This window comes from Hoplias malabaricus, chromosome 4 (assembly GCF_029633855.1).
Source record: "Hoplias malabaricus isolate fHopMal1 chromosome 4, fHopMal1.hap1, whole genome shotgun sequence".
Taxonomy (NCBI): Eukaryota; Metazoa; Chordata; class Actinopteri; order Characiformes; family Erythrinidae; genus Hoplias; species Hoplias malabaricus.
In genome coordinates, this window is record NC_089803.1 from 43,462,745 (window position 1) to 43,482,154 (window position 19,410).

The following is a 19,410-nucleotide window of genomic DNA, read 5'->3' on the forward strand; positions in this document are numbered from 1 at the left end:
CATACTCACTCTGATATATACTCCAGAAAAGTACATGTAGCAATAGACAATGATAAGATACAGTACATTACACATTTCTCTCTCTCTCTCCCTCTCTCTCTTAGGGATCAATAAAAGAATTGAAGGTGGAGCCATGCAGCTGTCTTTTAGCTCCATCACCGTAGATTACTATCCTTTCCACAGAGCAGGTACAAATATGTGGGTTTGTGTTTACATGTGTTTGTCAGCATATGAAAAATGACATTTTTAAATCAATACTTTTGGTTAGCGAATATCTGGAATGCTCATATAATGCAGCATCTCTCCCTCCCTCTCCCTCCCTCCCATCTGTCAGGTGAGAGTTGTCTTCATTGGATGCACTACAGTGATGCTACCAAAGCTCGTGAAGGCTGGGCTCGCTCTCTGCTGGATGAGTTCAAGTCTAATGTGGACATGCTCAAAAATGCAGTCAGTGGCCAGTCTCAAAGCTCCCCTCAGCATGGTGAGAAACGTCCTGTGACAAGATCATTATTTATCTCCTGCTTCTCACATTCTAACTAATGACTTTGGAGAGAGGTTGGTTACAGTTGAACTGAATAATTGTTTTCCTATCTGCCTTACGATTGTACATTACCAAATTAGAAAAAGGTTGGAACAGTATGGAATATGGAAATAAAAAAGAGAGGTTCTAAAGGTATTAGGTGCACAAGTTTTAAAGCATTTTTCTATAATATAAAACATTCTTCCCCTCATCTGTTATTTTATGGTAACTTTTGCATAGTATTAAAAATGGCAATTGACATATGACATTTTAGCAATAACATCACAGCTTTTCCTAAGTTGGAGACTTAGAGGGTCAGGAAATATTTGACACATCTGTGCTGTTGAGACAAAAATGTCTTTTAAATATTGTTACTCAAATTTGATGGATTTAAAGCTGTCAACAATCTAGTTTATGTTTACCTTTGCTCTAAACGCTGCACGCATTGAGTCACTGAGTATTCCATATTGAGGTTCAGCTGAGTCTGTTTGGCTTGAGAGGAGTGCGAGTGGGTGTAAAAGCCTACCTTTGACACAGTGTCCCGCAATGCTTCTAGCTGTTGATCAGATGAGAGCATTTATTTGCTTCTGCCCTATTCTACCTTTATGTTGCTTAGTATTAATCATTAATATGCTGAAACTGAAAATTGGAGCTCATTATTTTGGTTGGTCTTTCTTTTCAGTGCTCATTTAACTACTGTATTTTTCCAGCTGCACCTGCGTTAGTTTGTGGGCTGTGTTTGGCCACTGGTAATGAGTTGTGTGTCTGCAGTCCCTCAGTGTGTGCCCTTAGAAGAGCAGAGAGCTGGAGTATTAGTTAGGCAGCTGGACACTGGAGCCGAGGCGTGGGCTCTGCACCCACATGCTGCCCACTGCTGCTGGTGCCTGGAGCCAGGTACCACTCTGGTGTGCGTTTGAGGTGCCACACACAGCTTTGTGCAGGTTCCTCCACAGTGTGTGATACCTGAATGTGTGTCTGTGTGTGTTCCTGTGTGTATGTATTTGTTTCTTCATAGGCAAAATCTCTACCAGCTCAAGCAGTTCTTTCTCTCCACCCCCCACACCCAGGACCCAGCTGATGTCCAGCTCCATAGTACTGCGCATGGCTGATTTTAGTATATATCAGGTGAGCCTAAACACACACACACACACGTGTACACTGCTCAATAGACATTTTGGGATAGGAAAGTTGTGCATATTGAGAAATTTTTAAGTAGTTGCATAATGATAAATGCCTGCAAATGAACAACTATGATGTTCCCCTGAAATAAACAAACTCTACATTTAACTTATAAAGGAGTCAGAATGCCTTGTCTAGTCTTGCCTCTGCCTGTCTCAAGGTTAAACACACACACCAACTTGATTTCAACAGTTCTACTTCCTTCGAGAACACTGAACAGTATTGCTTCTGTACTAGAGTGGTAGTCAGGCTGCTGTGTAAGATAGTGACATCATCTCATGGTAGGCAGTGCTTTGGGACTTTCTCACAACCATATTAGATTTGCCTAAATAATAATTCGATTTTTTATGCACAAAAAATATATCTTTGGCACAGTGCTTGTGTATACAGCTGAGATGTATACTGACATGAAAATAGAGAGATAAAGTGGGTACTTCAGCTTTAATATCAAAGGGCCTTTTACAGTTGCTCCTTCGGTTTTACATAGAAAATGACAAGGTACAAACCGCTTTCTATGTAAGGTGTTAAAATTATTGCAATCCAACAAAGATGTGTTCATTTATATTGAAAAATATATGGAAAGCTAGGTTTTTGACAAATGTTTATGAAGTGGTTTAAATACACTCCTATTTTAATGCATTAACACATGCAGTGTGTCCATAAACAGGCTCTGACTCATAAATGTTTTGGTTTTTTTGATACATTTCAGGTGTCAACTGCTGACCAGCGGCGCTCCAGTCCTAAAGCAATGATCTCTTGTAATAAAAAGACCCTGTACCTCCCTCAAGAGATGCCTGCAATTCATGCCGAATTTACGGAATATTACTTCCCTGATGGAAAAGACTACCCCAGTAAGAATATATAAGGCAACAATTTTTTGGATCACAGGCCGGCTTTGTCAGTATTTCCCTTTTACAATTCTTAACCATGTTTTTGATTGTTTTTTTTTTGCAAGAAAATTCCTCTAAGTTTGTGCTACCTTTGCTACTACAGGCTTTATGATGGGGTGTGTTGTCCATTTCAATATAAACTGACCAAAGGGGGGAAAGACAAAAGAAAAGATGTGAGGTCATTGTAATATCATTAAATGAGACAGGGACACTGTTAATTACTAGAATTCATTTCTCCATATCATTCTGATCAAAGCATGGAACAGTTTTGGGAACTAATCAATATATCAAAAATTTAACAGAAAATCACATATAACTCACAGTTAGCGGAGAAAATCGCTTTTTTAAAAATACAGTTCTTGCTTCTTGGGATGCAAATCTTTGTGGTTGACTTTGTGTTCACCACAGATTTAACACAGCAGCTGTGCTTTAATCCAGTGTTTTTTTTGTAGTCATATACTTGAGCTACTGGTTACTGCACCCATGTAATGAGGCAGTGTGAAACCTAACTGCAGGAAAATTTGTCCTTAATGCTAAATCAGTGGGTTAAGTCGATTTCATACTCAGCCAACCACTTCACTGATGGCAGCAGCCGAATCAGGCCAAATGTGCTATTAATGAGAAGAAAAAGAGAGGCAGAGTACTCTGGCCAGGGTTGATTAGTGCAAAATGAAATCCACTCAAGATGGTAACCTAGATCTGATCAGACATATCATCTTTCTGTCGTTGGTTCTCCAAAGTATATGATTTGCTGGTGGAAGATTCAGATTAATTGCGTCTCTGTGTGTCTCTGTGTCTGTGTGTGCATGCGTGTTGTGCAGTCCCGTGCCCTAACTTGTATGTACAGCTGAATGCCCTGCAGCTGGTGATGGATTCACGCAGTCTGGTGTGGCTCAATCTGTTCGCTCTGGACCTGCGCCACAGCCTGGAGCAGTTCATGGAGCTCTACAAACTCAACGATTCACAGAAACCCGAGGAGCACATGGACGTCAGAGTGGATGGCCTCATGCTTAAGGTCAAAACCACTACTCCCATACACACTCAGACAAATCCATAGCTTCATAGGCTATCATTATGCTGTTTTACAGCAGGTTTTGAGAACACTTCCTAAGAGTCCTCCAAACACACATGTATACAATCTAACCTTCCATCCCGTAGTGTTTACTATCATGTTGCATGGCCAATCCTCATTCAAGGTCTTGTTTAAAGATGTTAATCTGAATAACGGTTCCAGACTGCTCTGTATACAGCATTGTAGTCTATAAAATATAATAAAGTGATTTGCATACAGTCTGCACCTGAAGTTATTTTAAACACTAAAATTCATACAGAACTGCAACTTCTTATTGCACAAAACACAGGCAAAAATCACATTTACAGTGGAATTAATAAAATTGAGATGCATTATGCACCAATGATATAACAAATAATAGGAACCAATGATATAACAAATAGTATTTCTTCGTTACACCAGTTTTTATGCTGATTTTTTATTAATTTTAATGTTTTTGAGAATGAATTTTCAGCATGTGTATTTGAATCATTCTAAAAAGCTGTGTGGACCAGGCTTAAGTATTAAAATTACTTTCCCCATGTGCATGTGTACAGTTGGTGATTCCTGCTGATCAGGAGCAGCTCCAGCCGGACATGCCCCGCTCTGTGTCTGTCCAGACGTCGGAAATGGTGGCAACCAATACACGCCACTCATCTGGCTGTTCTCGCTCTGACCTTGAGGCTCTGCTGCAGGCTTTCCGAGAGCAGCCTTTCTTCACCTCTTCCTCTTTTCCTCGTGGCCCGGGCTCTTTCCCTGTGCTGCACCCGGTCTTCCAGCGGCATGCACATGAACAGGATACACGGGTACATGACGTATACCGTGGTCTGGCTCCACCCTCACTCTCCACCCATGCCCTCAAGATCCCCTCAGCCACTGACCTGTGGGCCCTGCACTTCTCCCAGTTTTGGGTGGACTATGAAGGCCGTGGACGGCCCACACCCTGCGTGGACTCCTTCCCCCTGACCATATGGGTGTGTCGGCCGTCTTGCCATGCCCAGCACCAGCGCAGACTAAAAGCAGCTGCTCTGCCTCGCAGCGAGTCGGCCAGCCGGCTGCAGAGGAAGAAGCTGCTGAAAGAGTATTACAGCTCAGAGGCCTCCACAAACAATTCTTTCAGTAATGGTCTTCACAAGCCTCGCTCTCTAGACAGCCTGAACAGCCCTACTCCTCCTTCCCTCTCCTTTTCTTCTACATCCTCTTCTTCAGGAGATGAAGAGGCAGACCTGCAGGTTCTGGTGCATGCACAGAAGCCACTAAGTGCTCAAGTGAGCCACAATCAGTATGTGTTTCTGCTGCGCCTCCAACAGGCTGTAAAGTCGCTACAGCGCACCTTCCAGCAGGACTTAGAAAAGCATGGCTCCAAGCTGAGGGAAGGTACTGGCCGACCCTTTGGCGCCTCTATAGGTCTCCTGATGCGCAGTGCGGAGGTTTCCCTGCTGCTGAAGCCTGTGGCAAGCTCGCTGGATTCTGAACTATCAGGGAGCAGAGCCACACTGGAGGCTGGCAGTAGCGATGCAGGAGAGGGGCCGACAGACACAGTCAAGCCCAAGCCCCCCTGTTCTGTGGACCAACTACTGTGTGTAGGCACAGAGGCGCAGAGTCAGAACGTTTCACCACTCCTCCCATCCTCTGTACCTTCTGCCACTGGAAGGAAAGGATCAGCTGAGGAGAAGACAAGCTCAGAGGAAAAGAAGAATGGAGAAGAGGAGCATCAGGAGGTAGATGGTTGCAAAATGGAGCCCAAAGCCCAAGAAAGCGAGCCTTCTTTGGTCAGAACTGTGGCAGCAGAGCCACTAAATGACCCGCTCTCCAAGGACTGGAATGACAAGAGTCAGGCAGGCAGGCTACCTCAGTCTATGTCCAGGTAAAATTGCATTACAGTATCATGATTAAAAACTATGTGGATCACAGTTTGATTGTTCTTGGCGGTATCTTCTTTGTTTTGGCAGAGTCTATATTATGGAAAACCCTATTTGTTTGTAAATGATTGATGTGTTTACAAATACATTGTTCAGTAAATTTCTTCTGTAAACTAGCCTCCAAAAACAGCTCAGTGAGATTTAATTATGACTGAGATGTCACAGTCAGGAACACATTTATAAAGCTTCCATGCTTCTGCGCTACAACAGTTTAAGGCGTCTAATTATGTTAAATACACAGTGTGATGTTAGTACAGAATGAATATTTAATCCTGATAAAGCAATTAAATGTTGTCCTATTCGTGGCTGTCAGGAGAAGACCAGTAGTCCAGTCTTGCAAACGGGACAGGCATCTGGAGAGAGGGAAAGCTCATTTTTGTGTGAAACTACTTCAACTACTCTTACTTATGAGCTGCATTATTGCACTGATCAGTCGGATATGAGAATTTATATATTATTTATAGCATGATATATTTCAGAGGCACAAAACCAAAAAGTTTGATAACCTCTTTAAAGGAATTAGGGTTGTTTTGTAAAATATAGGCGTGGGCAGTAGCTAAAATCATTCGCCAGTCTCTTTGGTTGACACTATTGAATGTATCTCTTTCTGATACCACACAAAGCCATGCAAGAAGTAGACAAACTTTTTAAATGAAACACTGAAACAAAACGGAAGTAAGAAGTAAGCTAATATAAAACGACACGGTCACCTATTTGTTCTGAGAAAACATTGTGCTCGTTAGGTTTCACATGAAAGCTGCTTTTTTCACTTCTGCTTTACCTGTAACTCCGCTGTGTGTGTGTTTCGCTCTGTGTTTCTAAAGGAAAGGCAGCTTATCAGTGGTCACTGACCTCTTGACCTCCACACACACCAGGTCTACCTCCTTATATTCCATGTCCAGCATGTAAGACATGCCCTGTAGGTCTCTGTAGCCATTCCTGTGTCTGATTTTGTGCTTGTGTTGGTGTGTGTGTATTTGACATTTATTGACATTGTCATGCTGTACTTGTGCTTGCTTCATAGTCGCTGCTCCCTGTCATTGGTGTTTAGTGCAGCACCTTGTGGCTGACACCGTTTACATTTGCCCATAAAGTGAATTTCACACTGCAAACATTGTATTTGAATGTTAGACCTGGACTGTTGACATTTTATGCACAAGAAATTGTAATAACATGACCTTAATTCTAATGTTATACCTAACCAGTGTAAGATAGGGAGGTATGTTGATAAAAGAAGTCAGTTTTATCACATTTCACTAGGCCTGTCAATATACATTATATAGCCATTTAATATGATGGATAAGTTGTCCAAATGATAAAACCAAATATACATAATGGCTCCAGAACATAAAGACTAGAGGACAAAATAGAGCGAATGACTAAAATATTGGTGATGTGTTTTTAAATAAAAAAAAATAATAAAAACAGTAAACAGCAAAGATTATCAAAAATGAAGTCATTAATGTATGCGACAGGCCTACATTTCACTATAATTATCAGTATGCCTGGAAAACACAATTCCCTTAGTGTTTTCTGTCATGTGTTTTTCAGTGGTCGTCTGATACGAGATCGCTCTCAGTCCAATTTCGCAGTTTCATTTAAGAACATGAAGAAGAGTCCTTCACTCCAGTCTTTGGACAACGTCTCTATTGACAGCTATGCAATGGAGGACTGTGACTCATACAGCCTGATGGAGAGAGGTACACACACTCACACTCATTCCTGTTCTTAATTTAGTTCCTAATGAAGTTCCAAATAAAGACTTTATTTCCATTTATTTATATGGACTGGAAAATTAAGCATAATGGCCACAAGGTGGCAGGGTTGTATAATGAGAAAATGGGTGCGTTTGCTTTCCTTTTGCCCTATGTTGAAATACATTTAAAAATAAATAAATAAATCTACATGTTTCTGCATATCCATATATGACTATGAATATTAACCAACTAACGAGTTGCTATTCATATATTTGCCATATAATGCAGTGCCATCTGTGTGGATGACCTTGAAATGAATGAATTGTAAAAATGGTGTGTGTGTGTGTGTGTGTAGACGACGTGTCTATCTCTGGTTTTAAAACCCCTCTCAGTGAGCCGACTGCTCCAGAGCGTGCCACAGAGGTGCTGGTACAGGACGGAGATGATGCCCAGTCACCCGATGCAGGCAGTGCTACCTCACAGAGCATCGATGAGCCCACCAAAGACCTGGTACAACCATTTTCTCTCTTTCTATGCTTCCTTTTCACTTTTACCACAATTTCTTATATAGTATTTAAATGGAATACATGTATCATATAATCATTCACTAAAATATGCAAAGAGGATAATTTAAATAATGCAGGAATCAATTACAACAGCAAAGCAAAAGGATATATAAAGTACTTTATATAAAATAATGGCAAAAAACAAGGTAAATATATTTCAACAGTTGGATTGATGTTATAATGGTATGAATCTATCCCAAACCCTGACCCTCCTGCTCACATTCTCTCTCTTCCTTCTTTTGTCTTGTTCTTTCTTATTCTTATTATCTTGCTTTAGGCAAAAACATTAAATGCTGTGTGTGTCTCACCCTGCAGGTCTCAGTGCTGGTGCTGAAGGTGCACTCAGTGTGTGGCTCTCTGGACATAAGAGGCGATAACACAGCTGTGGCTCTGGAGGTGGGGCAGGTCCGACCCAGTCAGCTGGGCAATGTCAATCTACGCCAGTATCTTAGCAACCGCAGCCTCAGTAAGACCACCTTCTCAATAGTCTGTCGGTGTGTGTGTGTGCGTCGATGCGATGCTGATAGTTCGCCTCATTGTAAATGTAAAGTTTAACTCTCTGCATCCTCAGGTTTAGTCTGTACCACACCACTGACTACTGCTGAGAGTAGTGAAGGTATTTTGTGTGTGTGTGTGCATCCTGAGATAATTCTGATTGTGAACACTTTTTTTATATGCTGCTTCACCCCATTGTAAATGTATTGGTCTGCATTTTGTATCTTTATTTTTTAAATATAGATTTAATCTGTTCCACACCACTAACAACTGTGCAGAGCAGTGAAGGTATATTGTGTGTATGTGTGTGTGTGTGTGTGTGTGTGTGTGCACGCTTTTGTGTGTAGAGTATGGGAGGACATTTTTTATAATGTGAGACAGTTGCAGATACATGAGTGTTGACCTGTTAAAAGTATATGCATGTGTTTGTGTGATTTTACAACGTAGAACAGGTTGACACTAATGGATGTTGTCTTGGATGAAGTATAAGCTTAGTCTTGGACTAAACATTAATAATGTTTACATGTCCCATTTCATCTGGCCTTAGTCCTATTCCAATTCTTATGGAGGAAAATAGCACACATCAAGTTTTGAAAATGACCACATCTATATTAATGTTGTCTTTCATGACAATGCTGTGTCAATTTTTCATTTAGAACCTGTTCTATTTTCTGTGTTGTAAGGATTTGTTAATATAAGGCTGACAAATCAGAGCTCAAATGAAAAGCACACAAAAGCTTTTAGAACCAGAAACACGCTGGCTATAAAAATGCGAAGAAAATATAATCCTCTTTAATGAGTGGAGCAACACGAAGAAGAACAGCCTCAAATTTCCACACTGAACTACAGAAATACTTTCGGAACAGCTCCTTATACAGCTTTAGATCCTGAATGAGGCGCTGGAACTGCCCATGTTGGCCCTGAAGTTTGTTTGATGATACTAAAGATGCTGTCTCCCATTGATAAAATATTTAGACCAATATCAAAATAATTAGTTTTCTATGCCAACGTGATTCTCCAGCTCCAAAAACAGCTGGACGTCAGATCTGTGTGCTAAAGCTTTGGTGTTAATAAATTTTATGAAGAAATATTTGAAGCACTCTATCTTCTTTTTCCTTCCCCTTTCTAAATGAGTAGCCAGTTTGCTCATTGTGTGAAAAGAAAATCTTGATCTTCCTGCCTTTTATGTTTTACATATCATTTTGATGGGACACAAATGTCTCTGAACATTTCACATATTTAATGCTGTGTATTTACATCCCATTCAACAGCATTAAGTCTCACCGTAGATATGAAAGTAAGGCAGGAGAAAATTAATAACCTCTATTTCACCCATTGTAGCTTTGTGGTTTTTACCAGTTATGTGCCACATTAAACACAGGGATCTGTGCTCTGCCTCACACATACACAAAAATACACACCTCCGTACTTACACACTCACCGGCTTTGTGGTTCTGCTGAGGGATCTCAACTGTCACAGCCCACTGAGTACTGCAGAAGCGGAACTGCTGCTTCAGGAGAATTCAAACTACGCACACACACACACACACACACAGAGTAACCAAGCTTTACAGTGAAATGCTGCCCCCTCACTAATTTAATCCCTTAGCTCTCACTGCTCTGGTTTCTCTTCACTGATTCTTCAGCTTGTTTTTTAGCCATTTCCTCTCTATCTATGTCCTGCACACACACACACACACACTCTCTCTCTCTCTCTCTCTCTCAGATTGTGTTTGTTTTTCAGCTGTATGTTTGGCTTCAGGTTTCAGAGCAAGAATAGCCATAATCGCTTCATCTGTAAACTTTGCAGAGCTAATTTCAGTGCAGTGACTCAGAGCAGAGGGAGTCCGTTAGGCTGTTGATTTAGAAACAGAAGGCTCTGAGCTCTCCCCTGTGCTACAGTTCATGAGTGAGCTCCAGGCTGTTTCTCTGTCCGAGTGAAGATGAGTGTTAGATAAAGCAACGCGATGAACATGCTAAGAGCTGGAGCACATTGCTGCAGGCCATACGTGCCGATAATCTGCACGATCAGAAAGACAGAGTAAGATCAAAGATTCCTGTTTTTTTTTTCTCACGTTCAACCATACTTTCCCTCCCCCCCCCACCCAAAACACACACTCATACTCAATCTGACTTGCTCTGCTGAAAGCACCTTTAAAATCAGTAATTTATAATGACATGCAGCTTCATTTTAATTCAAAGAGTTAATACTTCGTCCAGTGTGATATATTAATGGAGTATATGAACATCCGTTTTCTCTGTATGTTTTTCATTTCATATTTTCTATAATAGCCAGGCAGTATCACATTATATCACACCGTCATACCATAACTTCATTTCTTAATGTCCATTTCTCTCTCCTGCTTGCTAGTGGGGTCTGACCAATATATTAGTTTGCCAACAATATCAAGATATACTGACAACCAGTGTTTTTTTATTATACACAGGGTTATAATATTTTATAATATCTTGTATGATTTTCTTTTTCTCACACTATGAGATGCTGCAGTTTGAAACTTAACTGTCAGAACTGTCAGTGTTAACATTTTTCAGTGACTTACTTCCACATCTTAAGGGAGAAGCAGAGTGGAGTTAACAGTCAGTAGTCTGCCTGTGCTCCTAACGCTTCTCTCTTTCACACTAGGCTGCTTTAAAGGAATACCATGTAAGAACACTATGTAATACTGTCTCCTGTGCTCCCCCAATCAGTTGCTGAGTATAATTTACATTTACAGTACTGTTGTGAAGTCAAGTCTCACACAGACAAGCACAGGTCTCTCTCTCTCTCTCTCTCTCTCTCTCTCTCTCTCTCTCTCTCTCTCTCTCTCTCTCTCTCACACACACACACTCACATCCACTCTCACACACACAAACCTTCTGAGCCATGGAATATTGACATAGGTCACAAATGGCTCTCGGAGCATCTACTCACAGTACATCAGCGCTTCAGCGTTGAGCCAGGGGGAAATGTGTGTAATAGAATAAAATGATGTTGACATGATGTTGATAAATCTCATATATTGCTCATATTCTACACAGGACCGTGTTATCACAACCATAAACTGTAACTTTGGTTGTACTCTAGCCGTTAAAATCACACAGCAACCGACAGAAAAGCACTTAATACCAGAATTGATGTCCGATACTAAAAATTGCTCATTTCTAATCTGGCTAAAGTTTGCAGGTGCTACCACTGTCCCTCGTTTATCAGTAACTTCTGATAAAAATCTGATTCTAACACTGTCATCAACAAAGCATGGGTTCCACCAACACATGCTACTCTGGCCACTATGACCACACAGCAACCAGAGAAAAGCACTTATTACCAGAATCTATGTCCAACACTAAAAATCTGAGGACTAAAACTAGTCACTAAAAAGGGCCACACTTAACAGAATTTACAGATAAGAATACAATCTTTTGAGTTTCTAGGCTTGGTTTAATCATGAAAGATGACCCAGTACAGGAACGAGGCTCATTTAACAACGATACACACTGGATAAAAGACAGGATCTGAGTAAACCTTAGACCCCACCTTCTCTTTTATATCTTGCAGTAAACATGGTTTTTACAGATATTTATTTGATTTTTAAAGCCCTATTTATTCACACTGGGCATTGGTTTTGCTTGTCTCCCAAATGACTGCTTTGTGTAGTTGATTCCCAAAGAGTCGATTCTTTCAATAAGGTCATGTCTAACTAGGTCAGAGGGTGAGTGCCATCTTCTGTTTTATTTTTATTTACCTTTATATCCAGTGTGATATAAGAATTATTTTAATTATGCATGTGTGGGTTTTATTTATTTATTTATTTTATTTTTTTATTTTTTGGAAAGAAATTGGAAGAAAATATCTGTCATTAAAGCTGCTGTTTAATTATAACTATTGGAATGAAGCATTAAAATATAATGACACACTGTATTAACCAATATTTTATATTGCTGACCAGAATTGAAAGCTGTTTAAATCTATTATGTATCTGTCAAATAATTTATCATATTGGCCTGTGCTCTATTTGTTTGTCCCTGGCAGATAACATTACTACTTGTTCCCCAGTGTACAGCAGTCCATTGCCATTCACTTATTCGTGGTTGGTGGTTTTTGTGAATGCATGCATGATTTAACTTTACATTGGTCTTGCAGCACAAAAGGAGCATTTTTGCTCACTTTTTTGAATGGTTTGCTGATGCTAAATGGCAAGGTACTGCTGAGCCACTGAGGGAGATTGCTAGACTGCGTTTGATTGTTAGGTTGTTTCCCACTTACTTAAAGCACTGTCTCTGTAATTGCCTGTTCAACCCAGCCATAACATGCTTAAATGAACAAATGTCAAATAATGCCTGACTGATAAAGTTTTAATGTGTGTGACAGATTCTGGCTCAGGCCAGGACCCCTATGTTCATCAGCTGAGTCCAGAGGTACATCTAAGGCTCGAGAGCGGTCCAGGGGCAGCAGCTCACTCTCCTTTAGCAGAACATAATGGTTTCCTGCAGTGCCACCTACAGGCTTTCAGTGCTGACTTCCTCATGACATCTCTGAGAAACCTTGCCCTATTCCTGGAGGATAATTGCACCTCCCAGGTCCTCCCCATGGAGATCACGATCAAAGATACACGTGTGAACCTGAAGGTATGAAATTTCCAAAACAGCTTAAAGAATATGTTTTATGATCTGAATTAAATGAAAAGTAATTGTTTTACAAGTGGCACTGTGGCAGGACCAGTCTTGTCATAGCCACTGCTCTTAGGGTCCTAGTTTCAAACCTCACTTTAGGAAACTGCTCTGTTCTCCCTTTATCTGTGTTGATTTCTTCCAGGGTTTCTGGTTTCCTCCCTCAATCCATGAACCCATGTTAGCAGGTGGATTGGCTGCCTAAAGAATCCATAGGTGTTAGTTTGTGTGACTGGGTGTGTGTTTGATGGACTGTGGTGGACTGGCAAGAAGAGCTGGGTGATATAGCCAAAAATGTTATCAAGTTTTTCTATAATGATAGATCTCGATGTTTATCACAATATTAACATGACAAATAAAAATGTAGACTAAATACACAAATTATCATTATTATAATGAACAAAAACAATGACAATAACTGGAAAAATAACATTTTCTTGCCACAAAAAACATATCTTTGCCTTTTGTCATAAAACATTCTTAGGGTATTACCACCTCAAGCATTTAAAGAAACACAAAGAGTAAAAAGATAGATTAAGAAGATTTTAAAATAACAAATAAATGAATAAACACTCCCAGTTGCTGAACTGTAAACTTATTGCAGTGGGAAAGCTAGAACGTTTTCAGTTTTGCACATTCATTACTTGTCTGTAACCGCATTGTATGTCCGGAGCCTACCCAGAATCACTGAGTGCAAGGCGAGAACAGTTCCGCACTTGGGAGTGTTTATTCACGGAAAAGCACCATAAGCAGCAGCCTGATCTATGGTGTCGGGTCCTATTCCAAATTTTGCGAGCGGAGAAAATTATTTTGTGTGAGGAAAAATCACGTCAGGCAACAAACAGTGCTCTGGCAAATGGGAAAACATTTCCTGGGAGGAAAATACACTTTGAGCAAAGAAAAAAACTCACCTAGTCAAGATAGTGCACCAAACTCTCTGCTCTCGCGTTCTCCCTGTGCACGAGGGAATGTTTCTGTGCTTGTGTTCTGACAGGGGATCGCCATCCAGACAAAACACACCCCAAACACAGAGGGAACAGGAGACTATAACATATTTAATACATATGTGGAGGTTGTGGGTTCGATTCCCGCTCTGGGTGACTGTCTGTGAGGAGTTAGTGTGTTCTCCCCGTGTCCACGTGGGTTTCCTCCGGGTGCTCCGGTTTCCTCCCACAGTCCAAAAACACACGTTGCAGGTGGATTGGCGACTCAAAAGTGTCCGTTGGTGTGAGTGAATGTGTGTGTTGCCCTGTGAAGGACTGGCGCCCCCTCCAGGGTGTATTCCTGCCTTGCGCCCAATGATTCCAGGTAGGCTCTGGACCCCCCGCGACCCTGAATTGGATAAGCACTTACAGATAATGAATGAACGTTTTCATGTTCATGCCGTCTCCTGTGTTCATTTACCTTAATAGCATGAGAATACGCACCTGATAGCGTGCGGCTGGCTGTGCTAACCGGGAATAGAAGGCTTATTACCAAAAGCTTATCGTCATTATCAGTCAAAAATTAGTCACGAAAAAATTTGATATCATTTTATCGCCCAGCACAACTGTCAACCCGTCCAGGGTGTGTTTCTGCCAGGGTGTGTGTATCCACTGCATGCCTGATCAGGTTGAAGCAGTTACAGTAAATGAATGAATAAATGCATGATCATTATATAATTTGTTTTTGGAAAGAGCTGTCAATGCCTTACATAATTCCAGCCTAAATAGCATTCCTTATATGTCTATACTTGCGTAATGAAAGATATTAAATGGACACTTATATAATAGGTCTCTAAGTGTATGATTTAATTTAAATAAATTATGAATAAAAAAGGCCCGCATTCTATATATATCTAATCATTTATTTACTTTTTTTAATTTATATTTTTGTCATATAGATACTACAGTAGGCTGATTACATATAAATCTTCTCTGTTTCTATTGGCTGCCATGTTATGTCTTATTAAGGCACCTAGAAGGAGCAGGGGTACAATGCTCTAGGTGGAATAATGGATATATGTAAATAAGTTGGTTCTCTTGACACACGAAAAAACAATGAATTCAGTGAGGGTCATGTTTCTGATTTCCATATCCTTTTAATAGTAATGTTTATAATAGACCAAGTTACATTTTCATTATAGATTTACACCTTATTTTCTCCCTGTGTTTGGTAGGACGATGGCCCCCATGACAACCCATCAGAGCCAGAACCCACCCCAATTTCCTTAAACATCCACAATCTCCTGGTGCACCGCAGAGATGATGGCTCTTTCCACATTGGAGGTTACTGGTTCTTCTGCTTTTTGTTTTTTTTTCCCTTTCCTGAATGTAGTCTTTCCTTTCAAACCATGCATGCTTATGCTATAGATTTGATCTTACTGCTGTTTATGATACCTCTTGAAACATTTTGCTTCTGTTTTATTTCGAAAATGAATTGACATTGAATGATGCCTGTTTTTTATATTGGCCCCTCCCCTTTCTCTCCCATTGGACAGTTGAGCGTGCTGCAGAGGCAGAGCCTCAGAAGGCGGGGCCTGTGAATGACAGCAGGCTCAGTTCTGTCCCTGAAGTTCCTGTGGGTGTGGCCTGTGAGCCAAAAGCCACTCAGACTGCACCTCTGTCACCCACAAGCCCCATCTGCATCAGTAGAGAAAAGGTATAGAGGAAGAAATACCGCTGTTTACTCAGATGTGATGAATATCCTGCATGTCTGTTCCTTTTGGAGTTTGAATTTCAAAATCAGCAGCTTGAGAAAAAGAACCCTCTTGAGTCTTTCAAGATTTCTCTTTCACTTTTCTGTAGCGATCTGGTCTGACTTTAACAGGAAACATTTGTCTGTAAGCGTGTCACCAATTAACTAGTCCACTTGATAAATAAAGCTCTTGCTGGAGAAGAGCAGAAAGTGTTTCTCCACTGAGAAATGCCCTCGCAGCAGATAATTAATGCTTCTTTTTTTATTCAGCTGTGCCTCCAAATTCCAGTTTTGCTATACTCTAGAATAAAGCGACTTCACCCTTTGTTAGTGTTTCTCATGCTTTTTGTTTTGTACAAAACTACTTCATAATTCTCCTGATTAAAATTCCTAAAATTAACCTAAAAGCACAATGTATTTTTTTAACTAGTCATAAATGACTAGTAGTTAGAAAGGGTTCTTTGCATAGTTCCAGAGAATTACCACTTTTGGCTTACATATTTTGTGGTTGTTAGAGTATTATTTTTGTTAGTGAGATCTGTATTATAAAGGACCTTTTGAATATTTAACTAATTTCCACACAAATTCCACAGTGTTTTATGAAATTATTTTATTCCTTCAAAACTCATATCCTTTTTTTAAGTGGTTCTTTTGTAGTTAAACCTACACCATTCATAGTATTGTTTGTTTTACAAGACAAAATTCATACTTCACTCCTAATTGAAATGTTTAACAGAAAAGTGAGTTCATGAAAAAGACAAAAAGTGAAGCCATTGTGAGATTCATGAAGGTTTTTTTTTTTATTATAGACTAGCTGTAGGTATCGGATCAGTATTGCAAGTTATATTTGCTATAACCTATTGCTGATGGTGTAGTGATAAGGCCCCTTATGCATGTTCCAACTTGGACCCTTGTCTTTAGAGGTTAAGACTATGAAGTATAACTGATTGTCTTGCAAAAACACATCATTGTAAATTCATCTCTGAGCACTGTGCATGTTCCTTTTCACAGCTGCTGGTAGAGGAGAACGAGTGCTTGAAACAGGAACTCTCCAGAACCAAGATGGCACTTGCGGAGGCCCAGATGGAGAAAGACACTCTCCTGCACCAAATGAAGAACCTCAAACTCACCATTGGGGGCAGCATCAGCTAGCGGTGGTGTTTGTACAGGACTGACACCATCCACATGGGGTAGCAGAGTTAGGAGGGGCCCAGCACTGATGGCAAGCCCTGTTTCATTCAGGGCCTTGAACTGGCAGCAGGAGGACAGCGTGTTCCTTGATGGTCATCTGACCACACTCTGGGTCCACACAAGGCAGTCAGTACTGTGTGATCCAGGGGGGTAGGCTGCACAGAGCTGTACTGAAAAGACTGAGACAGCTTGCTTTAAAAAGTGTGTCATTTTTGCTGTCACCCCTCCCTCCCCTTCCCCCAACTTTCTCTTCATCTTTCAGTTTCTGATGGACTGCTCATCCTTTTTTTATTTGACAGTTTGAAAATGTCAACTCTGTTGCTATGTGAGAGGTTCAACCCCACAAACCGAGACACAGACAAACTGTGGGGTGTGTGTGTGTATGATTGAGAGAGAGAAAACATTCCATACTCAGGCTCAGCCAGTGGAGACTTTGTCTTACAAGATGAGTTAATTCTGAATGTCATCTCATTTAATTTCTTAACGAATGTCTTAAAATAAACTTATAAGGACAGTTTGCACAGCTCTGAGCTTTGCTTAAAGCTATAGAGCTATATTGTGTGTAGAGTAGGGATAAGGCAGAGGAATGTTTTGTATAAAATTGTGTGTGTGACTGGAGGGGTGACATTTTTGTACATTGTTTAATCACACCCAAAAAAAAAAGTGAATATCTTTTCCTAAACACTACAATAATTCCCACAATGCGATATTGCACTTTGCTATTGATTATCTGCATATTCTTAGCAGTGTGTGGAGAATGGGTAGATAAGCTGCACTTTGTTAACTCAAGTCATTGGAGATGTTGAAAAGCTGAACACTCTTTTGTCAGATATCAATATTGAAACCTTGTGTATCGTTCAATGCCGATTCAGGTTTTTTTTAATACTAAGCTTTAAAATGTGAAACAATTCAGAAACATTTTGCTGTAGAGCAAAGTAGGCTATCACCCTCTATTACCACCCCACAGGAGACAATAAACTGACGACATGACATCAAATAGCGCTTCTCTCAGAGACGAGGACGCAGCCGAGTAAAGACAGCCGTTGCTAAAAGCTGTCCCATTTTGCAGAATCTTTCGAATATAGCAAAGGATCGCACCCATCACCTTTTAAGAAATAAAAGGCGTCAACTGGTGCATCCTTCGAGACATTCGATCACGAACAATCTTTCCTGTGCAGTGCAGAACCCTCTATGAATGTTGAGATGTAGTAGCGCCAGAGTTTGTGATGAAATAGCAAATCTCATGTATTATTTTAAACATTCGGTCTTGATATACGAGAGTCAAGCTCTGGGAAGGAACCTTAGCAGACCATTGAAGTTCTCTCCTACTTCCACTGCAGGCCACATGAGGAAGGTAGATGATGGATTTGTGACAGAATCGGATCAGAGTCAATCTTTTTCTCCTCCTCTAATGTTCAGTCCAGCACTTTCTGCAGAAATCAGCCCTGTGCTGATACTCACAGAGGAAGGGCCATCTCTAATAGTAATGTGATAGTGTTTTTCTGCCATCATATGAGGGAGGTGTGTGTGCTGTTGTTGTGTGTGTTCTATGACAGTTCGTTTTTTTTTTTTTTTTTTTTTTTAGTTAGTTAGCTTTATATGGTCTGAGACTCTGCGCTGTGTTTGCAGTTCTCATGCTGTGTGAGCTTTGTACTTGTGTAATTCTCAGTGGAAGATTCTAACAATAAGACGACTGGGTTCTTGTAATGAACCCACAAGCATTTCTATACATGTCTTGACCTTGGAGATGTTATCAGTGGACACAAGCCTCATGCTGTTATGAAGTAAAAACTTTTTACCGAGGTCAAACTGAAACCTGATGTAGTTAGAGAATGTAATATTCCTGTATCAACTTCACTTAATTGGTTCATTCCTTTTACTTATTTACGCTAAGGCCCATATTTTTATGTGCAGTAATATATCTGCCTAGCAATGCTCCTTGGTTTAGACCAAAACCCAAGTCTGTATTTTCTTCCACTTACTTTCTCTGTCACTTTCTCCATCCCACGTTCCTCGCAGCAGCCTCTACAAGTGCCTGTCACTGCACACTGTCTCTTCAGGAGCCTTGACTACTCGTCCTTCTTCTGAATGTGTGTTCCAGTCTTTTTAGCAGGCTCTTCTCGCTTGCTGGGGAAACTTTGTCCACAAACATCCACCTAAAGAGCCAAACTAACAAACACACATATTGATTGTATGAAACCCAGAGGGGCAAAGGGACCCCTTCCTTGATCTGTACTGTGGCTCCTGCCTCATCACCGCAGTCCATCCCCAGTCTGAACAAAACCCCGCCTACAATTGTGAGCTCCACCCACTGAGCACAAGTGGAAATGTAACAAGGAAAGTTGTAAGTTATAAATTTACATAAAAGCTGCTGAAACATCTGGAATAAATGAATAAAAAAAGGCTTTTGGAAACTTGACTGATGTGTTTCTGAAATGCACATGCATATTTTGCTCTTTTATTTATATATATATATATATATATATAAAGCTAGATATTTACTAAAAAATGGAAGCAGATGCATTTTGGTCAGTGGTTTAGAAGATTATAGTACA

At 40.4% G+C, this 19,410-nt stretch overlaps 1 protein-coding gene across 1 annotated transcript in view; it reads left to right on the forward strand.

The window, feature by feature from the left end:
* bltp3b (bridge-like lipid transfer protein family member 3B) overlaps positions 1 to 19,254 on the forward strand; it is a 40,722-nt gene extending 21,468 nt beyond the window's left edge. The window contains exons 9-21 of the mRNA XM_066667946.1: positions 105 to 188; positions 335 to 481; positions 1,536 to 1,645; positions 2,409 to 2,550; positions 3,411 to 3,604; positions 4,198 to 5,507; positions 7,114 to 7,262; positions 7,615 to 7,769; positions 8,141 to 8,291; positions 12,690 to 12,946; positions 15,147 to 15,255; positions 15,468 to 15,628; positions 16,676 to 19,254. Of these exons, the coding sequence (XP_066524043.1) occupies positions 105 to 188; positions 335 to 481; positions 1,536 to 1,645; positions 2,409 to 2,550; positions 3,411 to 3,604; positions 4,198 to 5,507; positions 7,114 to 7,262; positions 7,615 to 7,769; positions 8,141 to 8,291; positions 12,690 to 12,946; positions 15,147 to 15,255; positions 15,468 to 15,628; positions 16,676 to 16,816 (3,110 nt within the window). The 3' untranslated portion in view covers positions 16,817 to 19,254. The remainder of the gene's footprint in view (positions 1 to 104; positions 189 to 334; positions 482 to 1,535; positions 1,646 to 2,408; positions 2,551 to 3,410; positions 3,605 to 4,197; positions 5,508 to 7,113; positions 7,263 to 7,614; positions 7,770 to 8,140; positions 8,292 to 12,689; positions 12,947 to 15,146; positions 15,256 to 15,467; positions 15,629 to 16,675) is intronic.
* The last annotated feature ends 156 nt before the right edge of the window (positions 19,255 to 19,410 follow it).